This window comes from Dendropsophus ebraccatus, chromosome 12 (assembly GCF_027789765.1).
Source record: "Dendropsophus ebraccatus isolate aDenEbr1 chromosome 12, aDenEbr1.pat, whole genome shotgun sequence".
Taxonomy (NCBI): Eukaryota; Metazoa; Chordata; class Amphibia; order Anura; family Hylidae; genus Dendropsophus; species Dendropsophus ebraccatus.
This window is the reverse complement of record NC_091465.1, coordinates 51,969,196-51,984,346: the sequence shown is the minus strand read 5'-3', so window position 1 is coordinate 51,984,346 and position 15,151 is coordinate 51,969,196. Positions and strand designations below refer to the sequence as shown.

Genomic DNA, 15,151 nt, shown 5'->3' with positions numbered 1-15,151 from the left:
CATTTAACCCCTTAAGGACCGGGCCTGAAATGGCCTTAAGGACAGAGGCAAATTTTATAAATATGACGTGTCACTTTATTCATTAATAACTTCGGGATGCTTTTACCTATCTGAGATTCTGAGATTGTTTTCTCGTGACATATGGTACTTTACATTTCTGGTAAATTGGAGTCGATACTTATAACGAATCTTTATAAAAAAACAAAAACTAAATAACGTGAAAAAATGCATTTCTCCAACTTTGAATCTTTTCTGCTTATACAGAAATGGTTATGCCACATAAATTATATATTAAATAGCATTAGCAACATGTCTACTTTATGTTGGCAGCATTTATTAAACTATCTTTCATTTTTTTTGACAATAGAAAGCTTAAAACATTAGCAGCAATTTTCCAAATTGTCAGGAAAATTTCTAAATCAGATTTTTTAGGGACTTGTTCAGGTTTAGGCTGGGTTCACACACACAGTATATTTCAGGCAGTATTTGGTCCTCATGTCAGTTCCTCATTAGAAACCAAAACCAGGAGTGGATTGAAAACACAGAAAGGATCTGTTCACATAATAATGTAATTGAGTGGATGGCCGTCATTTAAATGTCAAATATTTGCTGTTATTTTAAAACAACGGCTGCTGTATTGAAATAATGGCAGTTATTTACTGTTATATGGCGGCCATCCACTCAATTTCATCATTGTGTGAACAGAGCCTTTCTGTGTTTTCAATCCACTCCTGGTTTTGGTTGCTATGAGGACCACAATACCAACTGAAATATACTGTGTGTGAACCCAGCCTTAGGCTATGTTCACACAACGTATCAGAAAGGCCGTTCTGTGACCCCAGGCGGGTCACGGAACGGCCGGTCTGTGCTCGGATAATCGCGTCCAGTACTTAAGAACCGGCCAGATGATCCATCCAGCTGCAGAGCTCTGATGCGGGCGCATCAGCGCGCGCCCGCATCAGAGCTTCCCATAGCACAAAGGGAAGCCGGAGCCGGAGCCGCTCGCTTCACTGTGTAAACTGACAGGTCTTTCTGCGGCTGGAATTCACTAAATTCCGGCTGCAGAAAACGGACATGTCAATTATTTGCGGCCCTGTATGGGATCCCGGCCGAAGCGTATACGATATGTATACGCTCCGGTCGGGATCCCATATCAGATAAGGTTATGTTGCCCTCTGCAAAAAGGCAACAACGGCCATACTTTTATGTAGTGTGAACATAGCCTTAAAGTGTATTTGAGGGGACTGTATGTTAGAAAGCCCCACAAAGCACCCCATTTCAGAAACTGCACCTCCAAACTCTGCAAAAGCACATCCAGAAAGTTTTTTTAACCCTTAAGGGGAGTCACAGAAATAAAAGCTAAGTGTGTAAGAAATTTGAAAATTTTTATTTTCTGTGCAGAGATTTTATTGTAATCCAATATCTTTCATAATTGTAAACCTATTACCAGAGAAATGCACCTCAATATTTATTGCCCCGTTTCTACAGTTTATAGAAATACCCCATATGTGGCCCTATTGGGCTATTTGACGCAACCACAAGCCTCAGATATAAAGGACCGCCTTGTGAATTTCAATGGCTCCGTTATATTTGGTCATTTTTGACCGTACCACTTCAGGCAGAGGCTCTGGGGTGCTAAAACATAAAAAAAAAAAAAAAAAACATAAAAAGGGACACCATTTAGAAAACTGCACCCCTCAAGGAATGTAACAAGGGGTGCAGTGAGCTTCTGGACACCACAGGTGCTTCACAGATTTTAAGAACAATGTGGCGTGAAAAAGGAAAAATTTTATTTTTTACACTAAAACGTTGTTCTAGCCTTCAATTCTTAATTTTTACAAGGGGATAAAAGAAAAAAAGAAAAACACCAAACTTGTAGCACACTTTCTCCAGAGTACGGAAATAGCCCACGTGTGGACATAAAGTGCCAAGCGGGCGCAGGACGAGCCTCCAAAGAGAAGGAGCCCTAATTGGCCTTTGGAAGCTGAATTTCACTGGAATGAATTTCAAGGGCCACGTCACATTTACAGAGCCCTTGTGCTGCCAAAACCCTGGAAACCACCCACAAGTGACCCCATTCTGGAAACTACACCCCTCAAGGAATCTAACAAGGGGTGCAATGAGCATATGGACCCCACTGGTGACGGGCACAAATGTGGAACAATGTGACATGAAAGAAAATTTTCATTTTTTCACTTTCACGGCACAAATGTGCCCGTCATCAAGGGGTCCATATCCTCATTGCACCCCTTGTTAGATTCCTTGAGGGGTGGTTTCCAGAATATGGTCACTTGTGGGGGTTTCACTGTCTTGGCAGCACAAGGGCTCTGTAAATGCGACATGGCCTTCATCATCCATTCTGGCCAAATCCAGCCTCCAAAATCCAAATGGCGCTCCTTCCATTCGGAGGCTTGCCCTGGAGCCACATGGCGCTTCATGTCCACATGTGGGGTATTTACGGACTCAGGGGAAATTGCTGTACACATTTTGTGTGTGTTTTTTTTCTCTTTTAACCCCTTGTAAAAATGAAAAATTCAAGGCTAGACCAACAATATAGTGTAAAAAATGTAATATTTCATTTTCATGCCAAATTGTTCCACATTTGTGCCCATCACCAGTGGAGTCTATAAGCTCACTACACTCTTGCTACATTCCTTGAGGGGTGTAGTTTCCATAATGGGATCACTTGTGGGGGGTTTCAACTGTCTTGGCAACACAGAGGCCTTTTAAATGCAACAAGGCCCTCGAAATCCATTCCAGCCTCCAAAATCCAAATGGCGCTCCTTCCCTTTGGAGGCTTTATGATTTCTCAGGGGAAATTGCTCTACACATTTTGGGGGAGATTTATCAAAGGGTGTAAAATTTAGACTGGTGCAAACTGCCCACAGCAACTAATCACAGCTCAGCTTTAGGCAGTGCTGAAAGGAAAGCTGAGCTGTGATTGGTTGCTGTGGGCAGTTTGCACCATTCTAAATTTTACACCCTTTGAGTTTTTTTAACCCCTTGTAAAAATGAAAATGTTGGTCTAGCGTTGATTTTTTCTATTTCCACAAGGGGTTAAAAAAGAAAATGAACGCAAAACGTGTAGGGTAATTTCCCCTGAGTACGAAAATATTCCATATGTGGACATAATGTGCCATATGGGCACAAGGCAAGCCACCAAAGGGACAGATTGCCATTTAGAGGCTGGAATGGAGGATGGAGGCAATGTCGCAATTACAAAGCTGTGCTGTGCTGCCAGGACAGTAGAAACCCCCAAGTGACCCCATTCTGGAAACTACACCCCTCAAGGGTCTAACAAGGGGTGCAGTGAGCATATGGACCCTACTGGTGACTGGCACACATGTAAAACATGTGGTGTGAAAGTAAAAAAATACTATTTTTTTTTCATTTTCACGGCACAAATGTGCCAGTCACCAGGGGGCCATATCCTCTCTGCACCCCTTGTTAGAATCCTTATGGGATGAAGTTTCCAGAATGGGGTCACTTGAGGGGGGTTTCTACTGTCCTGGCAGTGCAGAGGCTTTGTAATTGCATCATGGCAAGCTTCTAATAAGAATGGCAGCCATACGTATTTAGTTGGGAAAAGGGACAAATTTTTTATTTATTTGGGGGTATTAGGCCAATTATTAGTTTATAAGGTTGAAAAGGACAGGAGTCCATCAAATTAAACCTGTGTTGATCCAGAGGAAGGCAAAAAACCCTTGTGAGGCACACCATAGTAGCCTCATCACTGGGACAAAAATTCCTTCCTGACTCCAAAATGGCAATCAGAATAATCCCTAAATCAACGTGACCCCTGAAATAGGAGAGAGGGAAAGAATTTAGAAAATGTAGAACTCCAATGATGTGTGGTACGCCTTGAAGCGATCCTTTATGCAGAGGCAGGGGTGATCAGGACAGGTGGCACACTGGAAAATGGTGTCCTTCCTGATCCCCCTGTTACGCCACACTCTGCACTTCTTCTGGGGTCTCCTGTTTTCCAGTGTAGGGGACGTCACCTGGAAAATGTTGCCCTGGTACGATACGGAGTCCCTCATATCCAGAAGCGCTGGGTGCGCTCCATGGCTGCTAAATAATAGGGCTTTATTAATGCTTCTGATATTTTCTAGTCGTTCCACAAGCTACAGTAGCTCGGGCAGCGAAGGACCAAAAAGGATGGGGGGGTGCTGGTATAAAAGTTATTCTCGTACAGGTGGTAACCTTTATCCAGCAGTGGGAAGATCAGTTCCCAAACGATCTTCCCACTAACTCTGAGGATGGGGGGGAATCTGGGACTGGATTCGGGTGTCATTTCCTTCATACACTCTAAGGCTAGGTTCACACGATGTAACTGTGCGGCTGTATTTTTTATGCGGCTGTAAATGTGCAGGTGAAACTCCGGCCGTGGGAAAAAATAGACATGCGGCTCAAAACATACGGTCATTTACTTGGAAATCTGGTTCAACTAAAAATAACAAATAAAATGTTAAGAAAGTGATGCAAACACCTCTGGATGCATTTGGGAAAGCAGGGAACACAGTTTACATGAATTGCAATTACCGGGGTTTGCGATCCTCTGCACAATAGCCGATGTCTCTCATGGTTAATATATTGAATTAATAAAACACATTTTCTTTCTAATAAAGTCCCTTTTATTGTTCAATAATTAAATGTAAACGATTCCATCATTTTGCAATTAAATATACTGTTAAAATAAATATATATATAAATAAATGTATATTTATATATATATATTAATTTTTTGACAGTATATTTAATTGCACAATGATGGATTCGTTAGAATTAAATTATTGAACAAAGAAACTATTTATTTCAACGAAAATGTGTTTTATTAATTAAATATTAATTAGTACAGGAAGCTCCATAAGCCGTTAATTCATATTCCCGGCAATAGAGCATTCTGTACTAATCATCACTTTACTTTAATTAAAACATCAAATGTTTCTTCTAATTATGTTATCACAATAGCATTATTAGAAGAAACATTTAGAATTATATGTGCGCTCAGCTGATTGGCTGTTCGGCTGAGCGCACATATAATGAGCCGGTCCGCAGCACAGTGACTTCATTGTGCTGCGGACCAGCGAAGAGACAACATCGGGACATCGGATGGTGAGTATAGAGCTCTCCCCACCCCCTCCCCAGCACTGCACCCCTCCCAGCAAGGAAGGGGGGTCACTTAACCCCTTCCTTGCTGGGATGGGTGCAGTCTGACATCAGTCTGGCCCCCAGGGGGTTAAGGGGGATGCAATACATCCTCCCTTAACCCCTTGGGGGTCAGACTGTAAGCAGCGATCTGTAAAGATGCTGCATACTGTAAGGAGCACAACACCGCTCACAATGATGGGTGTTGTGCTCCTGTTTGTGTATTTTTTGTGTGTTTCTCCCTTTTTGTTTTTCAGATATCGGTATCCTGGGGATTACGTCGGATTCCATGGACTACGTCGATGACCAGCGGTTGTTGTTTTAATTTTTTTAATAAAATGGTCAATGAGGGATGTGGGGGTGTTTTATTTGAATAAAAATTTTTTTAACTTGTGTGTTGTCTTTATTTCTTTACTTTATAGACTTAGTAGTGGAAGCCGTCTAATAGACGGAATCCATTACTAAGTTGGGGCCTAGTGTTAGCCGGTATAAAATGGCTAACACTAACCCCCCATTATTACCCCAGTACCCAATGCCACCAGGGGTACTGGGAAGAGCCGGGTGCCAGTGGTCCCGGAGCGTCAATATTGGCGCTCCTGGACCGGGCGGCAGCAGGCTGGTAAGATTTAGGCTGGGGAGGGCCTAAACCAATGGCTCTTCCCACCCTGGTGTTACCAGGCTGCTGTCGTTTGGTTTTTAACCCGGCTGGTTATAAAAATAGGGGGGACCCTATGCGTTTTTTTATAATTATTTATTTATTTAAAAAAAACACGCATAGGGTCCCCCCTATTTTTATAACCAGCCGGGTTAAAAACCAAACGACAGCAGCCTGGTAACACCAGGGTGGGAAGAGCCATTGGTTTAGGCCCTCCCCAGCCTAAATCTTACCAGCCTGCTGCCGCCCGGTCCAGGAGCGCCAATTTTGACGCTCCGGGACCACTGGCACCCGGCTCTTCCCAGTACCCCTGGTGGCATTGGGTACTGGGGTAATAATAGGGGGTTAGTGTTAGCCATTTTATACCGGCTAACACTAGGCCCCAACTTAGTAATGGATTCCGTCTATTAGACGGCTTCCACTACTAAGTCTATAAAGTAAAGAAATAAAGACAACACACAAGTTAAAAAAATTTTTTATTCAAATAAAAACACCCCCACACCCCTCATTGACCATTTTATTAAAAAAATTAAAACAACAACCGCTGGTCATCGACGTAGTCCATGGAATCCGACGTAATCCCCAGGATACCGATATCTGAAAAACAAAAAGGGAGAAACACACAAAAAACACACAAACAGGAGCACAACACCCATCATTGTGAGCGGTGTTGTGCTCCTTACAGTATGCAGCATTTTTACAGATCGCTGCTTACAGTCTGACCCCCAAGGGGTTAAGGGAGGATGTATTGCATCCCCCTTAACCCCCTGGGGGCCAGACTGATGTCAGACTGCACCCATCCCAGCAAGGAAGGGGTTAAGTGACCCCCCTTCCTTGCTGGGAGGGGTGCAGTGCAGGGGAGGGGGTGGGGAGAGCTCTATACTCACCCCGATGTGTCCTCTTCGCTGGTCCGCAGCACAATGAAGTCACTGTACTGCGGACCGGCTCATTATATGTGCGCTCAGCCGAACAGCCAATCAGCTGAGCGCACATATAATTCTAAATGTTTCTTCTAATAATGCTATTGTGATAACATAATTAGAAGAAACATTTGATGTTTTCATTAAAGTAAAGTGATGATTAGTACAGAATGCTCTATTGCCGGGAATATGAATTAATGGCTTATGGAGCTTCCTGTACTAATTAATATTTAATTAATAAAACACATTTTCGTGGAAATAAATTCAGTTTCGGTGTTCAATAATTTAATTCTAACGAATCCATCATTGTGCAATTAAATATACTGTCAAAAAATAAATATATAGATAAATATACATTTATTTATATATCTATTTATTTTAACAGTATATTTAATTGCAAAATGATGGATTCGTTAGAAATAAATTATTGAACAACGAAAGTGTCTTGATTACAAAGAAAATGTGTTTTAGTAATTTAATATATTAACTATTAGAGGCATCGGCATTCGGCATCATTGCCGACTATTTTTGAAGTACTCCGTACGGACCGCCTGTCAATCCTCGGCCGCATGTCCAGCCGCAAACAATGGTCTTGTTCATTTTTTACGGGTCCGTTTACGATAGGGCCGTAGATTCAGACATAGTGTGCACTATGCAGCCGCATATCCTATACTTCCAAGCATACACACGAACCACCAAAAATACCGCCGCACAATTACAGCCGCAAATACAGCCGCACAGTTACAACGTCTGAACCGAGCCCCCGGGTACGTGCACACTGTGGAATAGCAACCGATAACCCGTCGTGCATTCCGCAGCTGGCACCCGCCGGCGGACTGATGCAGACGCTCGTGTCACACTCCATTCTATGCACGGGCGGATTCTGCCTTCTGTCCAAAGAATGAACATGTTCATTCTTTGGACAGACAACGGAATCCGCCCGTGCATAGAATGGAGTCTATGACATGGGTGGAGACATGCGCGCCCGCATCAGTGTGCATGTACCCTAAATCTGTAAGTGTACCCTGAGGTTCTCTCACAGAGTTTGTAGAATTTCACACTATACTGTGATCTCTTATTGGGCTGGTACTGGCGGAAAAGACATGTCTGGGGGGCAGCATACGCTACGCTACCCCCAGACACGTCACTGGATGATGAGGAGGAGGATGAATGGAGGAGAAAAGGATCGCCCCCCCCCCATTCATCCTCACTGGCTGTTTCGGTGTCAGGTATGTAAATGTGTAGTGGTGTAGTGTTAAACTTTATTTCATGTAGTGTAGTGTAATGAAGTGTTTTTTACATTTCTTTTTAACATTAAGAGAAAAAAAAACCTACGCAAAGGAGTTGCTGATAAATGTCGCAATTTTGTGCGGTACTTATCAGCAGACAGTGGCGGTAGGATAAAGAAGAAAAAAATCCCTACGCCAAAAAGGAGGAGTTACTGATTAGCAGCGCACTTACGTGCGATGCTGATCAGCACTCAGCGGAGGTAGGGTGCGAAAAAAAAAAATGGAAAAAAAAACTCTCTACAACCCTATAGCTACTCATAAGTGTATTATATACTGTACACTTATCAGCTGCTAGGGGGCAGTAGGACTCAAAAGCCGGACAAAGCTGGAGATCGGCTTTTTTCGGCTCCAGCCTTGCCTAAGAAAGACGACGAGCCGACGGAAAAAGCCGAAGACAGATGACGAGAAGAAGAGGACACCTCGGGACCTGCAAGACACCGCTCCGGACACAGGGATCAGGTGAGTATGGCCGAATACATGCTCTGAACACAGCTACCTAGCTGAGGTGATTGGAGCAGGTATTTAACTTTTTTGGGGACATTTATCGCCGTGATTGGCCTTGCCTGGCCGATCACGGCGATAAATGTCCCCAAAAAAGTTAAATCGGGACGTGGCAACATTGACACCATTACTTTTAAAAGCCACTGCTTTCTTGGTCACCGATGACCCGGAAATCTGAAGATCGCCGTTATTGGCTGATCTGAACTGATCAGCCAATAGCAGTGATCGTCGGCATGGGGGGTGTTAACAACTTCCGTGCCGACAAGCTATGATGGCCTGCTATGATTTTTAGCAGCCACTATTACCCGATTGCTGTGTGTTTACACACAGCGATCGGGTAAACAGCAGGCGTAAATGTATGCCCGTTTGCGTTAAGGCCCAGCCTGTGGGGGCGTACATTTACGCCCGCTGTCATTAAGGGGTTAAGTATTTTGTGGTGCCCGCTTCATTTTTGTTCAAATCACTGGCTGAGACAGGTAGCACCATGGCTAGTAATTGCCTAAGCAGCCAGTCACTTCAGAGACTGGCTCTGAAGTTACAGTGGCCGCTGTCAATGATAGCAAAGTCGTATGTGACTTATGAATAATAATCGGATTGTGTAAAAGTGACAGTGATCAGCCAAAGACTGGGCAAATGCCTGATTATTGGCTGACAGTCTGTTTAGAACTTGTTTTAAAATTTATCATCTCCCTGTGTAAACAACGGTTTGTGTGCACGATAATGATAAAAGGAAACCAGGCTGACAATCATGCATGCTTACGTGCAGTCTATACTTACCCCACTGCTTGTGTTCCAGCATTTGGCTTCTTAAGCTGTATCATTAAGCCCCACCTACTTTGGAATGATTGACAACAGAGGTAGGCAGGACCTGAAGATACTGCTAGTGGCCGGAGCACTGGAGAAGCAAGATAGCAGATCACAAGTAGCATGTTAAGTATAGAGTGCTTGGGATGTGTGCTGTCAGTTTCCAGGGCTGCACAAAAAATCCTATTACATGGAGCGATGCGCAGTAGACCATCACTGCACAAATCATGCTCTTTCAGCATATTGAAAGACCACAATTAGCCAACATTGTGCATGTAGGTTGATCATTGCCTTTCATCATGGACTATTACACTAAACTATTACTGGCCTGAATGGCCAGTAATCAGCCAAGCAAGGACTATAATTGTTTAGTGTATTGGGGCCTTAAGAATATACACTGCCTGAGTCATGTTATCTTCCCCTTATCAAAAAAACAAAAAAGCTGTCACTCTGACATTCTGTCATTCTAATCCCCACCAGCTATTATATTGAGACCACTTTGCATATAACATCTTCCCATTACAGTAACGAATGTGCATCATCCTCTATGCAGCCCCCTATGGTAGATGGCCCCCTGTGTCGTCCTCCCTTCAGTATATGGCCCCTTGTAGTTCCCCCTTTTATCAGGTGGCCCCTTGTGTAGTTCTCCTTTTATTAGAGGGCCCCTAATGTAGTTCTCCCTTTAGTAGATGGCCCCCTCCTATGTAGTGCCCCCTTTAGTAGATGCCCCCCATGTAGCCATCTTGCTTTAGCATATGGCCCCCTGTGTAGTCACCCTGGTAATATATCGCCCTCTGTGTAGTCACCTTGGTAATATATGGCCCCCTGTGTAGTATGTACTGCTCTGTGATATGCTGTGTGTTTTATGGTCATTGGCCTCACATCCCGTTTCCTGTGTGGCCGATGATTATACATTTATACACATGGTTGGTGGATAGTACCCCCATTAGGTAAATGCCCCAGTTAATAATCACCCCAAAATATGTAGGTAATCCCCTATTAAGCAGAAACCTCTTAGTAGGTAGGAATCCTCCCCATTAGGTAGAAGCCACTAGCCTAGCAGATAGCTCATCCATTCCTCTTCCTGGAAGCTGCCAGCCAATAAAGTGATTACCTGGCATATACAGCCATCAGTCAGTCAAACATACAGACATTGTACAATAGAGCACAGGTGCTGTATTCACTGCACTGATGATGAGATCCTGAATGGTCCGTATATCATACTATAGTATTTCCTGACTTGAAAAATGACAAATAACTTCACTAACTTATACAGTAGGGCATGGTACAAAAGCTGCACAAACTCCCAAAACATATGATGGACAGCTAAATAACATTGCTATAGAACTGGGAACTTACTTGTTGTTGCATTAACAATTCGAGATGGCTGACTATATATTCCGTTATTAGTGACTGCAAAGACTTTGAAGGTGTAGTCTTCTCCCGGCTTTAGGTCTTGCACAATTACACTGTTTCTAGTGATATTTGATATCTTAATGGAATTGTTTCCTCCACCTTCAACAGTGTAAGTATATGTAGCATGATTATTGTCCTGAGAGACGTTCCACTGAAGAGTTACTGTAGTCTCTGATACATTCACTACAGTCTCTCCTTCCACTATGCTTGGTCCTGGAAATAAAATATACATATAAGTCAAAATGTATCTTCTCTCTCTCTCTCATAAACTCTAATATCTAGTATCAGTACACAAGTCCTGAAAAGCTTTTTCCACATGAATGGCCAGAGCCATTAAGGTTCATTTTATTCCAAAACACCATAATGGAGCCTGCATCAACCCAGGGAAAGGTGTGGGACAGAGGTAATGGTAAGTAGACCTTGTGTATCATGGTCTGGTCATGGGGACTGGAAAAAAAAAACTCCCATACTGTTCAGACTGGCTGCAATGAAAGGGGGTTGCATCTGGATATTATGGTGGTCCTGCTGGGGCACTCCCTATGCGAGGGTCTCCGGGATGGTGTAAGGTGGCATGTCCTTGGTGGTGAGAGGCTTAAGAGCTAACATGGAAACAATAGTTGCAATAACACAGTTTTCTTTATTTGCAGACAAGTAGAAGATGACTTATACAGCATACACTCAGCAAGTCCCTGCACTACACGTAAATGTACTCAATTCTTGCCTCTCTCAGGGTCTTGTGATCATTTTAGTGTGTGCCTATGTTCAGCATCTGTAGATGACTCCCATTTTCTTCCATAATATGATTTGGGGTCAGGAGTTAGATGAATGCCAACCCATTACAGCCATTACATGGAAATTTCATTAAAGCAGCAATTGTGGCAGCCCAGAGGTGGAAGACTCAGGCTCGGACTGGGTCATTGGGGACCCAAGGAAATGCCAGGTGGGCTCCTCCCCCTTCCTACTTATTGGTGAGCCCCTGAACAGAAGGTTGTGGTGTAGCTGCAGTGATAGGGGGGGGCTATCACCTCATCATATTCTGTTGCAGCTGCACCGATGGGTCACACAGACCCATCAACACAGTCATCAGCCTGCTGGCAGTAAGGAACAGGTGAAGACAGGAGAGATGTGAGGAGGATGGGGGTAGGGAAACACACAGTACACTAAGGGCTGTATTACATGGCCCCATCAGTATAGTAAATGAGTACCGATCTGCTAGATCGTGGATCATTTACTGAGCCTATTACACAACTCGATTATTGTGCAGCAAGGGCTGCACAGACATCATTAGCAATGTCCATGTAGACCTTGCTTTAAAGGTGATGTACATACATTACCTCTCTATGCTCCCTAGCATTCTCTTTGCTTCTCCTCGCAGGCTCCGGTGCAATTTCAGAGCGTGTCTGTAAAGTGACAGGCTGCTCAGCCAAGAGACCAGCTCAGAAGTTGGACTGGCGTCTATATGGAGAGAGGAGAAGCGAAGAGAACACTGGGGAGCAGTAATGTATGAACTTTATTATTCTATTTACAGATTCATCAGCCCTCGATGATTTTCAGCTGATGATCATTGTCATTGGCTGATCATTGTCTTTGTTACAAAGAGTGATGGTCTCCCGAATCGGCCTGATTCGGCAGATTATGCTCAGCAGCTTCCTCAGCAGCCGCCCAGTTCCTGATGTGTCTATATACGGAGGGGAGGAGGAGGCAGAGTTAGGGCCCTATTCCACCGGATGGTTATCGTTCAGATTATCGTTAAATCGTTCGAATCTAAACGATAAGCGTTAGTTTCAATAGCAGTTAACGACTAATGACCGAACGAGAAATTGTTGATCGTTTAATAAGACCTGGACCTGTTTTTATCGTTGATCGTTCGCAAATCGTTCGCATTGAATAAGAAGTCGTTCAGTCATTCGCAGTAGTGACGAACACAATAGCGACGACAAGACAACCACAAGAACGATCATAAGTAACGGTTGGATTTGGATTGTTTATCGTTAACGATTATGCGAGCGATAATCGTCCGGTGGAATAGGGCCCTTACAGCAGAAAAAAAGCCTCCCCCTCAGCTTTGTGTGTAAGTCGGCCTGAGACCTGACCTGCTGTGGGTGCTGGTAGGGAATCTTCACACCGCACAGAACTTCTTTGTTGGCTTTTTTTTTTTAAATGCGTATTTTATTTAACTGGAGCCTCTTACCTCCTCATGTGCCCCTCTGTGTGATGTGTCTCCTTATTTGCCCCTCTATGTGCTGTGCCTCACAATGTGCTGTAGAAACACAGATGATTGTCGGCACCACTTGGCACAAACTATATTTTCAAAACAGCCGGGGAGGAGGTAGCTGAACACCTCCAGTTCCTAGTCCCCGGCTGCTTCTGGGTCTCAGTGGGGACCTGAGACATAACGTGTCCAGCCTGCTTAGCCAGTGAGCTGCCGTAGCGGGGTCTTGCCTTGGCCGCTGACTGGCAGAGTGGGCCTAGCATGTCACGTCTCAGGTCCCCACTCAGACCTAGAAGCAGCCAGGGAGCAGGAAGCAAAGTAAGGACAGCAGACCCCAGTGCTGGAACAGTTTATAAAAATAAATAAAAGTCTGCCTGAACTTCGCCTTTAAATTTTGTTATTGTGGATTTACCAACCACATCTGCTGGAAGTTTGTTCCAAGCATCTACTATTCTTTCAGTAAAGTAAATTTTTCTTACTCTGCTTCTGACCCCTCCCCTTCCCCCCAGCTGTGCCCCTCTATGTATTGGGGCTCCCAATGTGCTGTTCCTCATTATGTGCTGTGCATATTTGACATTCTATGCTGTTTGAATATGGTGCCACAGAAACAATTATATATATGTGACTATTAGTGAGTTAGCATCCATGGTTACATACACAGCTTTATGCAAAGTCACTGTACTAATGTGAAAGGTTTGACACTGGTTAATTCTATAAAGGGTCGGCCCTAGAAATAATTTCCCTGGTGGGCCCAAGGTACCCCAATCCAACACTGGGGAGGCCTGTGAGCTGGTTAAGGCTTGTCGTCATTATTCCAATCACACACATTAGTATAGGGTATTAGTACAATTGTTTTATACACAAGCTCCCAAAATACATCATACAGCTTATACAACACAAATAAATCATTGCTACAAAGCTGTGAACTTACTTGTTGTTGCATTAACAATTCGAGATGGCTGACTATATATTCCATTATTAGTGACTGCAAAGACTTTGAAGGTGTAGTCTTCCCCTGGCTTTAGGTCTTGCACAATTACACTGTTTCTAGTGATATTTGATATCTTAATGGAATTGTTTCCTCCACCTTCAACAGTGTAAGTATATGTAGCATGATTATTGTCCTGAGAGACGTTCCACTGAAGAGTCACCATAGTCTCTGATACAATCACTACAGTCACTCCTTCCACTATGCTTGGTCCTGGAAACATAATATACAAATATGTCAAAATGTACCATCTCGCCATTACAATTCATTTTATCCCAGAACACCATAATGGAGCCTGCATCAACCCAGGGGAGTGTGTGGGACAGAGGAAGTGGTAGTGGATCTTGAGTTTCATGGTCTGGTAACGGTAGCTGGAATAGAAAAAACTAAAGGAGGTTGCATCTGGATATGATGGTGGTCCTGCTGGGGCACTCCCTGTGTGAGGGTCTCCTGACTGGTGTAAGGTGGGGTATCCCTGATGGTGAAAGGCTGGAGACATAGCTAACTTGGAACAATAGTTGCAATAACACAGTTTTCGTTACTGGCTGGCAAGTAGAAGATGACTTATACGGCATGCAGCTCCCTGCACTACAATTAGATGTACTGCACTCTTCCCTCCCTCAGGGTCTTGTGATCATGTAGTGTCTGCCTTTGTACAGCATCTAGATGACTCCCATCTACTTCCATAATATGATTTAGGGTCAGAAGTTAGATGAATGCCAACCCATTACAGCCATTACATGGCAATTTCAGTAGAGCAGCAGATGTGGCAGCCCAGAGGAGGGAGACCTATGGGCTGGTTGAGGCTTGTCATCCTTATTCCAGCCACATAGATTAGTATAGGGTATTAGCACAACTGCGAACTTACTTGTTGTTGCATTAACCGTTTTGGATGGCTGACTATATATTCCGTTATTAGTGACTGCAAAGACTGTAAAGGTGTAGTCTTCTCCTGGTGACAAGTTATTCACAACTACACTGTTGCTCCTTAGATAGGAAATCTTGGAGACATTTTTACCACCAATATCCACAGTGTAAGTATATGTATCATGATTAGGGTCAAGGGATAAATTCCACTGCAGAGTCACTGTCGTTTCTGATACAGTCATTGTGGTCACTCCTTGGACAATGTTTGGTCCTTAAAATATATAATAAAATTTTTTTTTAACGGGTCATATTTGTTCTTATCTAACATTAGTTTCAACACAAAAGACAAAA

At 43.6% G+C, this 15,151-nt stretch overlaps 1 protein-coding gene across 1 annotated transcript in view; it reads right to left on the bottom strand.

Moving 5' to 3' along the window:
• The window catches only part of PTPRH (protein tyrosine phosphatase receptor type H), a 140,040-nt gene that overhangs the window by 50,812 nt on the left and 74,077 nt on the right, over positions 1-15,151 (bottom strand). Inside the window, exons 5-7 of the mRNA XM_069947484.1 lie at positions 14,802-15,071; positions 13,877-14,146; positions 10,677-10,946 (exon numbers count right to left, since the gene is read on the bottom strand). Coding sequence (XP_069803585.1) covers positions 10,677-10,946; positions 13,877-14,146; positions 14,802-15,071 — 810 coding nt within the window. The remainder of the gene's footprint in view (positions 1-10,676; positions 10,947-13,876; positions 14,147-14,801; positions 15,072-15,151) is intronic.